The sequence below is a fragment of the Centruroides vittatus genome, unplaced genomic scaffold (assembly GCF_030686945.1).
Source record: "Centruroides vittatus isolate TY-2023 unplaced genomic scaffold, ASM3068694v2 contig_680, whole genome shotgun sequence".
NCBI classification, from domain to species: Eukaryota; Metazoa; Arthropoda; class Arachnida; order Scorpiones; family Buthidae; genus Centruroides; species Centruroides vittatus.
Window position 1 is genome coordinate 3,795,876 of NW_027122427.1, and position 12,070 is coordinate 3,807,945.

General features: G+C 24.4%; 1 protein-coding gene across 3 annotated transcripts in view; it reads left to right on the forward strand.

Annotated features, from left to right (window-relative positions):
- Not1 (CCR4-NOT transcription complex subunit 1) overlaps positions 1–11,867 on the forward strand; it is a 124,722-nt gene extending 112,855 nt beyond the window's left edge. For all 3 annotated transcript variants that reach the window (XM_067276294.1, XM_067276295.1, XM_067276296.1), the window contains exons 41-49: positions 1,841–2,004; positions 6,041–6,158; positions 6,228–6,329; positions 6,401–6,658; positions 6,736–6,804; positions 10,176–10,356; positions 10,425–10,557; positions 11,209–11,343; positions 11,423–11,867. In XM_067276294.1, the coding sequence (XP_067132395.1) occupies positions 1,841–2,004; positions 6,041–6,158; positions 6,228–6,329; positions 6,401–6,658; positions 6,736–6,804; positions 10,176–10,356; positions 10,425–10,557; positions 11,209–11,343; positions 11,423–11,489 (1,227 nt within the window). In that variant the 3' untranslated portion in view covers positions 11,490–11,867. The remainder of the gene's footprint in view (positions 1–1,840; positions 2,005–6,040; positions 6,159–6,227; positions 6,330–6,400; positions 6,659–6,735; positions 6,805–10,175; positions 10,357–10,424; positions 10,558–11,208; positions 11,344–11,422) is intronic.
- The last annotated feature ends 203 nt before the right edge of the window (positions 11,868–12,070 follow it).

A 12,070-nucleotide genomic window follows, 5' to 3' on the forward strand; every position in this document is an offset into this window, starting at 1 on the left:
TACTAAAGTATAAATGCCAGTAATGGACTTTGAGTATAAAAGTTATAATTTTAACAATAGTTAGAATAAAGCTCAAATATTACAAATTTTAAATTCAATGTTTACAACAATAAAATGCCTGTTAGTATTATTTACAAAATTACAATTATTTAAACCTGATTAACAAAACAAATTTAATAGAAAAACTCTTGATCAACACCAATTCAATCAATCACTTAGAGTTATCAATAACTTAAAATTCCACAGCTGTGTGCTGAAGTCTAGCTTGTTGTACCAGTTTGATAAGCTTTTTATACAATTTTAATTTGCATATTGAACATGCATGCAAACAGAAATGAAATGTTTTCTAACTAGTGTTTGTTACTAATATCTGGTTACAAAATATAGTACAATATTATTTAATATTTTAATCATTTTTAAGCCCTGTGGGGTGTTAAATTAGTTGTATAAAATTCTATTCATTATGTAGACATTAGCATGAGATTATGTAAATGAAATACTAGTCGGGAAGTATTGCGATAGCAGTTGAGGTTTAGCATAATTCAACCCCCAAAACTCAATATAATTGAAACAAAATAGAAAATAAATAATATACATAAATAAATATAACTGTAATTAGAAAATTCTTGCTATTTCACAATTCTGGAATTTGAAAATAATAATTTGTATAAGTATTTGAAGAAAGATGAGAATTGTAACAGAATTTAAAGTTTAATACTTTATCAAACATGTCTACATATCTTGAATTTTACCGCTCTTGAAAGTTTAGTTTTGATCAATTATCTAACACTCATTGTTATGCTAAAACTTTTATACAAAAATTTTATTTTGAATGGTATAGTTTATAAAATTAGAAACCTTAATTACTTCCCTTGAACCCAAGTATATTAATTAAACTAAGATTTTTATTAGATCAGAATGATGTGATATTTATTATAAATTAATATAGAAAAAATAATAATTAAATTGAAGTGTGACAAAATTAATTTTTCAAATTTAACTTATATTAGTACTGTACCTCACACAATATTAGTTAAAAATTTAGCTCTGTTAATCAGTTCAAAAGGTTACAATTTGCACTACTCTATATGTAGAAGAATTGCTATTATTTCAGATGCAACAATTTTCTTATACCTTTACAAAAATAAATACAGTGTCCTAAAAATAATGGTGGAGTGCTTTTATATGGTGGTAAATGTTATGCAATATGCTCTGAAATATATTTATTGCAGCTACTAGCTTAGATTTTGAGCATCTTCATCAGATTTCAAATGTGATATTATTCAACTACAGGCCACATTTGAGTAAGAATATCTGGAGTAATGTTTACAATTGTTGCAGTGCTTCATTCCTTTAAATAGACACTATTCTGAATCTTCTTACTGAAGAACACATGCAGCTTATTTTTATTTTTTTCTTGATAGTCATTGCCAAACTAATCATCTTGTTGCTGTTTGCTTCACTGAGCAGCTCTTTTAGAGAGTACATGCTACAAACTTTGTTCTGTATCAATAGATAACACATCAAGCAATATTGGTTATTTCATGTTAAATAGCATTATCACATAGCCCAATCATTATTTCACACACTGCATTAAAGTAGGCTAAGAAAAATAAATTTATAGAAAATAAGTATTTCATATTTTTAAAGTTCATTTTAAAATGCATAAGTTTTTATATTTTCAGGAATATTCTTAAATATGATCTGTGTAATTATTAATTGATTTATTTTGTAATCAAGACTTGACTTTATAAATTATTATATTAATCTATTTGTAATTGTTTGTTTGAATTTATTTAGAATACAAATATTAAATTTATTTATAAATGTTTCTCTTTAGGTTCTTGGTATTGTAGCAGGCGTTTTACTTCAGGATCATGAAATAAGAAGTACTGAATTTCAACAGCTTCCATACCATCGAATTTTTATTATGCTTTTCCTTGAATTGAGTGCACCAGAACCAATTTTAGAAGCTATCAATTTTCAAGTTACTACTGCTTTTTGGTAAGATTTTTTTTTATCAATAATATACAGGGGGTGCAAAAGTAGATATACAGATGAGAATCCAAGAAATACAAATGTTTGATGTTCATTTTATTTTTATTATTAGTTTGTATTCTTTATTTGTGATTTAATTTGACATAAAACTAAATTTTTTAAAGTAATTTTACAGAAATTCATTTGTTAACAATGAAGTTAATTAGAATAACAAAATTTAATACAATTCATGTAAAATTCACAATATTTTAAACTGTAAAATGCATAAAATTTGTAAATATTTAGAAGCAATACAATGTTTAAAAAAAAAAACATGTTTTTATATTTGTTTCTCTTTGAAATTGTATGATTGACATATTTGTTCTAAATGTATACAAAATAATTATGTTAATAGTAGAAATGAATTTTGCATTTAGTAATTATTGTACAGTTAATCTCACTATGTTAATTTAAAAATCAGTTAACAAATATTTCTCAGTAATTTTATTTGATTTGATATATTTAACATTTATAATTTATATTCTGCCATTTTAAACATATTTTGCTGCATTTTGGTAAACACAAGTTTGGAAAAATATATGTCAAGCAAGATTTGATTAGATTCCTGGTTTTCCCATATTCAGTATTTAATATAACAGAAATATCTTAGTGAATATATTTAATTTTAACCTGCTTTATCAGATAATGAATACAATCTTTTTAACATAATAATAATACTATATTTTCTGGCATTTGGAAAATTTTTACCCAATATTGTATAATTAGTTGAACATAAATTCATAATGCACAATATCCTAATTACAATCTAATCATTTATTCAGGACTAGATTTGAAAGTGTATGCTTTGAAATCAAAAGGAAAATTGCTTTATGATGACAATCTATTTTTTCCAAACAGTTCATGTACTATGTTCCATTGTCGGTAGCATATATTTAGCTATAAAAATTAGTAAAAAAGTAAAAGGCATTAAAACAACAGATGTAAAATTAATAATTTTAGTTAAGATTGTCACATTGGACAAATTAATACTCTGCAAATATAAAAATATCCAATAAGAGTTTACATCTCAATATTTTTTTCATTTCTAGTACCATTTTTTTAATCTTTTGTGAACATATATACTATTTTTAAATACTGTAACATTAGTTTTGAAATTATTTCAAGTTCCAAGTCAGTAAAAAAAATTACTAACATACTAATCTTCAATGGTTTTCAAATTACACAAGATTGGAATTTTAAAATGTGTGTGACATACAAACATTTCAAATTTTATGTATTAAGAAAAGTTTTCCATTTAAAATAATAGTAAATGCTCACAAGTTTGATTCTGTTAACACACTGTAAATGTAAATAACAGTCATACTAATAAATAGTTTCATAACATGACATGTAACATGTATAAAATTAAAACAGTTAAGTCTTTATTAGTTCTCAAAAACAAAAGAAGATAAAAGTAATATATAAACTGGAAAGAATTTTTTCTTTCCAGTTTATATATTAGTATGAATGTTAGAATGAGTAGTTGAAACAAAGAGCTGATTTGAATAGAAGAGAAGAGATAATCATTAGTCTAGCTTTAGTTCAACACTTGTACAGAAATTTTGCATACAAATAAAATTTGGTTAAGGAAAGTTTTATATTCATATGTCAGTGGCTTTGTGGACATTCTGAAGTACACCAAGAAAATTATTGAAGAATTTCACTGTCTTTCAAGATGTTCATTGCAATGAATTTTCAGATATATAACATACATTAACATTAACAATGTAACTATGCTGGATGCATAATTGCAAAATGTATTTTGAACAATGTATACTAATTTTTTCCACTGCATTATTTTAAAATGGCTTTTTTCAAACATTCATAATTTGAGAACTTTCTATAATATCATCTGCATAAAGTTGATATGTATGTCTTGGTCAATTTTGAATCAATATTTGAAATATTTAATATTTTAACACATTCATTAATAAAAGTTGAAAATAACACAATTGAGAATTTCACTTTGTAAAACTCTCAGTTTAATTTCTATACCCATATACAGTAGAGCATCGATTATCCGACTCAATTGGGGACTGGGGTTGGTCGGATAACTGAAAAAACAGATAACCGAAAAGTACAAAAAAATACATTATTAGTATGGTATATTAGTATATCCCATGTAACTTGTATATTAGTATATTGCTACTTCGCATTGAATTTTCATCGATGTTAAGCCTAAAAAAATTTTTTTTTTTAATAAATAATCGTCGCTATTGTATCGTTAAAAATTATTTCTTTATTTTCCACAAAATAAATACAAAAATAAAGACAAAATTAAGCATGGTTTAAATACTGGCCTTCCTTTTATGGTCGAGCCAGTGTTGCCAGCTAAAACACTCAAAAATGTAACAAAAATCATATTAAAGTAGCCATGACAGCCAAATATTGTAACGCCACATCACTGGCGGACATTTGAATTTGCCGACTAGAACGCGGTCGGTTAACTGATGTGACGGTTGATCGGGGATCGGATAATCGATGCTGTACTGTAGTCATATATTTTTCACTAAATTTTTAAGTTATATTGTCAATTCTACAACAAAGAAGATTTTAGAATTAAATCTATAATACCATTATAGACATCTTCCTTATTGCATATATACAGTCATTCAAAATAAAGACAGAGCTCATTAAAAGTCTCATTTGTTATCAAATTTTTATTTTATTGATAGAACAAATAATTAATTCACTAGCTTCATAAAAGAATTTCTATTTTATATTGAAAACTCTATCTTGACATATTTATAATTATTTAATATTGCACTACAGACGTTCGAAAATTTGTGAAAAGAATTATCAAAGTATTAATTTTGTGAAATTATTAAGCTTAGTTCACACAACGCGATTTGCTGGCGAAAGCGAAAAACAGAGCGAATAACACATCTGACATGACTTCGTTTCCGGCGAATTTTACTATTTTGCAAATCGCTTCAAAATTCGGAACTGTTGAACTGTTTTGCTAGAGAAAAAATTTTGCCACTAATCGTATTCCCGCTAGTTGTCATGTGGTTCTTGTTGTTTTCACGATGGTGATACAAGCTTATTCTTGGTGTAAAGTAAATATAGAACAACTTTGTAGAAGTTTATATAAACTTATACCATTTATTGTTATTCATATATTTTCTTACTAAAGAGAATAAAAATTAGTATAAATAGTCCTACCTAAAAAAATTCTGTCATTCAGTCTCATCTCTTGCACCAAATTAGCATGGTAACGATGTAATTCACGGTTTTTTAATATACTTCTCACCCAGCATCATTTTCTGTTTGAAGTATGTTTTTTACTCAACAAATAAACAAACATGGTTAACAACAAGATATCAGAAGTAGCCATTTTGTTTTTTGAGATGACGTTTTTGCTTGCTTGCAAATGATTGGCTGCTTAAAATTTGCAATCCACTTTTCACTTTTGGTTGTAGGGTCAATTTTGCTAAGCAAATAAAAATCGCTTTTCACATTTGCTTTCACTGTTCGCTCAGTGTGAACTAAGCTTTACATATTCAATAGGTTTTTAACTTAACACTAGATCATTATGTACCATTATCAAATGCCACAACATTTTTAATACAATACAATCATTATCCATTATAATATTATCACTACAATAAATAAATGCTATTTTAAATGTTAAAAGTTTACCTGAATATTCTTACTTGGTAACATGACAAATTTTAAATTGCCTTGCAGCTATATTTCATATAAACAAAATATTTTAGATTTGTTTATAAAATTTTGGAATATTTTTAACATTTAATATGAATACTACAGAAACTGTTACTATAATAACTAAAACTTTAATAACAGTGTTCAGAATTTTGAAATTAATATTAAGAGTTTATGCAATTAGTAAGTTTTGCACTTGTACTTTTATTCATTTATGTAATATAATTAACATTACTATTTTCATTTATTTACATTTGAATCTTTAGAAAATATATTGCTTAAGCAATGTTTATGCAGACACTGAACATTAAGAATTTTTATTTTTTTTTTTATGTAGCAATACCTTACATGTTTTAAGACCTGCCAAAGCTCCTGGATTTGCATATGCATGGTTAGAATTGGTATCTCACAGAGTTTTTCTTGGTAGAATTTTGGCTTTAACTCCTCAACAAAAGGTAAAATATATTTTATAACAATTGTAATTTTAATATTAACAATTTTACATATAAATTGAATATTTCTAGGCTTGGAATTTATACAGTCAGTTATTAGTCCATCTTTTTAAATTTTTGGCTCCCTTTTTAAGAAATGTAGAATTAGCAAAACCTATACATCTTTTGTATAAGGTAAGTTTTGGATATTTCTCCTCTCTCAGTTACTGTTTAAGGTAATACTAAAATTTTTTATTTTTTTACAGGGAACGCTGAGAGTCTTGCTTGTGCTTTTACATGATTTTCCAGAATTCTTATGTGAATGTCATTATAGTTTCTGTGATGTAATACCACCAAATTGTATACAAATGAGAAATCTCATTCTTAGTGCATTTCCCAGAAATATGAGGCTACCAGATCCATTCACACCAAATTTAAAAGTAGATATGTTACCAGAAATTACTGCAGCACCTCGACTTTTAACCAACTTTCCTAATTTGATATTACCACCTAATTTTAAAAAAGTATATAAAATGAAATGTTTAATTAATATAAATACTATTATTAAGTATTCTAATAAATTAATTTCTTTTTATTAAAGGATTTAGATTCATATATAAAAACAAGAAGTCCAGTAACATTTTTATCTGAATTAAGGAGTAGCCTTCAAGTATGTATTTTATTATTATTACTATTAAGTATTTTTGCAAAGAAAATTATTAATAGTTTAAAGTAAAACATTCTTTAAGTTATCCTATAATTGTTAGATATTTTCTTGTGAATAAATTTTAAAGGTTTTTTTTTCCTCATACAAAAATAAGTGAAATTAAGTTACTAATTATATTTAAAAACTTTCAAAAATTTTAATACTATATTTATCTATGTCATTATTTGGATTTTTTGTCAATGTGTTCTTACCAAGATAGTTTTGATAATTGTTTTGGACATTAAGAAAAGAATAAACAAACAACAACTTTGTTTTATGAAAAAAATTTTTTTAAGTTTTATTCAAATTTTGTATTTTGTTTTTAAAAAATAATTTAGTAATAATTGTATACTTTGTATTTTGGTAATATTTTATTATTTTTCAAATTGTTCCATTGTCTAGATAACCATGTTCTTTTTATGTAGCATTGCTGAATGGAGTATCATTTTCTTTTGATAACTAGAATGCTAGTATTTAAGCTTTTTAAACTTGAAAGAAACTGTTGTATTTTAGTTTAATTATATTTTTAATAAATACTTGTGGTTTTAGAGTAAAATAGTTGAAAAAAATGTTTTGCTGGTGATGAGAATAAATAAGTATCCTTCATCTAAATTATTATTTTATTTCAGCAAATATTTTTACGTCATCTGTATATAATGATGATAGTTTGCAGGGTTTTATTACTATTATTATTTCAATACTATTGGTTAGAAGGGGATTTTTTTTTTTCATTTTTGGCAAATGTTGCTACAAGACTAAAAGTGTGTTGTAATTAAAGTTTTTATGATGTTTAGCCCATTATGGTTCACATATGATAGCATAGTATCATTAAATACCTATTTTGAGTTTTTTATTTGGGTAAAATTAAGAACAAATGACCTTGGATAAGAACCATATACTGCATATGTTGCTTTGAGAATTTTTCAAAGATATCACTGTCATATAAACAGTAAAAACAGTATTTTATGACAATATTATTTGAAAAAAGAAGAAAAAAAAAATGTAAATGAGATTCAGTTTTCAGTTCCAACTTTAAAAAGATCTCTGTGTTCCAAAAATTAGTGCATTGTGTACAGTGAGATATGGATTGTATAATTTATCATCAGATTTTACTGCTTAATAAAACCTTAAATTCTGATGTCTGCTGTTGACAGTTAGATTAAATAAACAAAGGTTTAAAAGAAAAACATTTGCATCTGGTTAACAAGAAGAGAATCAATCGTCTTTCATGTCCTCCCATCAATTTGATGACGACAAAAACATAAATTAATTGAATTGAAAAATTGTAGATTATCCATCCTGTTTATTTAATGCAGGAGTGTCAAATTCAACCTACCTAAGTGCCAATTTTTTGTCTGGAGTATGACAGCTGGCCAAATATTTTTAGCTTTTGTAGCCTAAAATTTTCTAAAAAGTAGCCGAAATGTAGCCGACTCATAAAACTCTTTTTAACAACCTGAGATTCGACAATAAATTAAAAAAAAAAAGCACCATTTGTGCGTTTCTAGCAATAACTTTAATCACAGAACAAACATTTTTTCGGCCAATTTACAGGTCTGAAGCAGATCTGTAAACTGATCCAAAAATAAGGATTGCAAAACAACGATAAACTGTAATTTACTAATATTTTAAAAACACTCATTTTATATGCAAAATAATGTGAATTACGTAATAAGTGAACTTGCAAAGACGGACTTTCTTTTGAAATTCAAAAATTATTTAAATGATTAAAAAAATTAAAAGCTTTGAAGAATTTAAGACATACAATTTAATTTTTTTGAATAGAAGCCTGATTATTTTTTTTATATTGATTTCATTAATAAACTTATGGAACATTGTAAGAAAGAAATTGTAAATTTATAGGAATGAAATTGTTGACTGAATAAATATATTTCAAAAATTAACATTACATTTCTTCAAAAAAAATGCAAAAGCTTTCTATTCAACCCAATAGATTTTTTTTTTTTACTAAAAAAATTTATTTGAAACTAATACATCAAACATTTCATTAAATTTTTTCTATATATCGTAATAGAACAATATGGCATTCTTCATCTACATAAAACTGCAATATATCTTTGACATGGAAAATAAGATTCATTAGAAACTTCTAAATGTTAAAATTACATTTATAGTACTTATTATTAAAAAGTCTATTATAGTAGCTCTCTCTAATTATTTTGAGCAATGTATAAGAGATACAAGATTAAAAAAATTGAAAAATATCTACATACACATTACTCTATAATAACCAGTCATAATGGAAAATAAAGTTAGTTTTGTTTTATTTAATTATATTGTCAAAGATTTTATTATATTTTATATTTATGTTAAAAAGTTCTAAAACAATTTTTATTTGACAATAAATAAATAAATATGTATGTATATATATATATTTTTTTCATAAAGAACAAAGATTACTTTTCTAATTTACTAACCACTACATTAGATTTTTATCCTTCACAAACATTTTGAATTTGTCAGCAAGTTAATCCAACGTTGTTGATTCTGATGGATTTGTTTTTTTTTTTTTTTTATATATCTGATATATTAACAAAATATATTTGCTTTTTATGTATAGTTAAGCTCTTTATTTTTATTAGGTATATAACAATCACATCTACTGTTTTATTCTCTTTATTAACATTGCCATCTTAATTTTTGAAACATGTGAATGATGATTTAATTTTTTTAAATAAATATTTTAATTGCAGCACTTATTAAATAGGTACATTTCATTTATTATTAATTGGTGTTTAGAGATACTCAGTCAAGCCTTCAAAGAAATTTAAGTAGAGTATTGTTTCCTTCATAATGATAATATCAAGAATAATTTTAAGGAAATACTTTGATAAAAAGTCAGGAAATATGATAGTTTGATAGGTATTATTGAGGAAGTAATTTATATAAAAAATTTGCTTATCAATTTAATACAAAAGTAGTGTTATCAACACTATATTTTTTTCAATATATTTTATGATCAGTAAGAAGTAGCAGCTATACATTTTAAACAATAACAATAATAATTAAACCATTAATTAAGGGTTGCAGTGAATTTTAGAAATAGTATTCACTAATAAAACAATGTATATTGTAATTGCAAAATATATTTAACAAATAATTATATTAACATGTAAAAAAAATTTTTGAGATTAAAAATTAGATGAAACAATTCACATATCGTATATTTTTAATTTCAGAAAATAAACAGAATGCATAAGTTGCATTTTGTTTTGTTTTTGCTATTTATAAATAAAGTGGATCATCCATTTTGAATAAAAATTTTATTTAAAGGAATAAGGTTTTAAAATTATTGTTTTTATTTTTATTTTTAGCTGTCCAATGAACCAGGGCTTAGATATAATATACCTTTGATAAATGCTCTTGTATTATACGTTGGTACTCAAGCTATAACTTATATTCAAAGCAAGGGATTGACACCTAGTATGAGTACAATAACACATTCTTCTCATATGGACATTTTTCAAAATTTGGCTGTGGATTTAGACACAGAAGGTAAGACAATTGTTTAATTTGAATTTATTATTAAATTTCTAGATATTTATTGTTTCTTTTTTTTCTAGGGCGCTATTTATTTCTCAATGCAATTGCAAATCAATTGAGGTATCCTAATAGTCACACACACTATTTTAGCTGTACGTTATTGTATTTATTTGCAGAAGCAAATACAGAAGCTATACAAGAACAAATTACAAGGTAAATTAAATTTGAATATCAGTATAGAAAATTAAAACTTTTCACAGTAACACTTGAATACAAAATTTAATTAATTTAACTGTTACAATTGTAATTTTCAATAATTTGTTAAAGTGTAATAGTTTATTAAATACATAAAGATTTTCTTAAAAAAGTGTTTTAAACTGTAAGAGGATATAGTTTCAATATTTTAAAAATTTAATTGTTACATTATGTTAAATGTAAAACATTCTTAAAAATAATACATAAAGAAATAGTTACATTTTTTATTTTAAATTTGTTAAATGAAATTTTTTATACCTGAAATTTATTTATTTAAATAAATCACATAATATAAATGTGAAATATTTTGCAAAAACTGGTAAGTTTTAAAGTGATATTTATAAATTAATGTGTTAATGTTAATAACATTAATCAATCAGTGATATTATTTTAACATCATGTTTTCATAGCAGTGAGTATTTGAGTTTAATATTAATAGATTGGCTTAACAAAGTTATATTTTCTTTTTTAAATACCATTAGAACCTTCTGGAATGACTGTTTTGTAAAATTTTTTGAGGTGGTTTTTCTAAAAGATATATGAAATAAATGTAAATTTGAATAATTAATTGTTAAGATTTCAATTAAAAAATTTGGTATACTTTTATAGGGTTTTATTAGAGCGTCTTATTGTTAATCGCCCACATCCATGGGGCTTATTGGTAACTTTTATTGAACTCATCAAAAATCCCACATTCAAGTTTTGGAATCACGAATTTGTAAGATGTGCTCCAGAAATTGAAAAGTATGTAATCTGAAAAGTAAAACGTTTTATATTTTATTATAAGAAAATATAATGCAACTATTTTTAATGCTTTTCTTAGGTTATTTGAATCTGTGGCACGTTCTTGCATGCAACAGAAGCCTTCTACAGAATCAGCTAGTTCCTGAAATCTGTAAATTTTGAAATTTTGACAACCACCAGAAGTGTTTTGTCTCCTACTTTCTTAATTGTGATTATTAGGACTGATACTCAATTGAAGAATAGGAGAACTTAACATTTGCCATTATCGTAATGAGTAAAATATGTATAAAATATTGACAATTTTATATATTGTGAAAGCATTTGTAAGTAATTTCTTTTGAAAGGTAAATATAATGTACAAACATGTTTTAAAATGTAAAATATTGATTAACTTTGATAGTTCAGATTATTTTTCATCAGATGTGCATTTTTCATTTCATCTAATGTGATTACATTCATATGTCATATCTTGATAAAAAAAAAGAACAAGATTTTATTTGAAAATAAATGTAGTTTGAATATTATTTCTAAGGATTATTTTTATTAATAATATATTTTTATACATCATAATTTTTCATCAAGTCATGATTGTGAACAAATTCAATTTATTTATTTATAAAATTTACTATTAAAAAAATATATATAACTAACTTATAAATTTGTCTATAAAAAAAATATAATAATTTTATTATTAAATATCTATGTGCAGTATATTAGGTGGTATGAA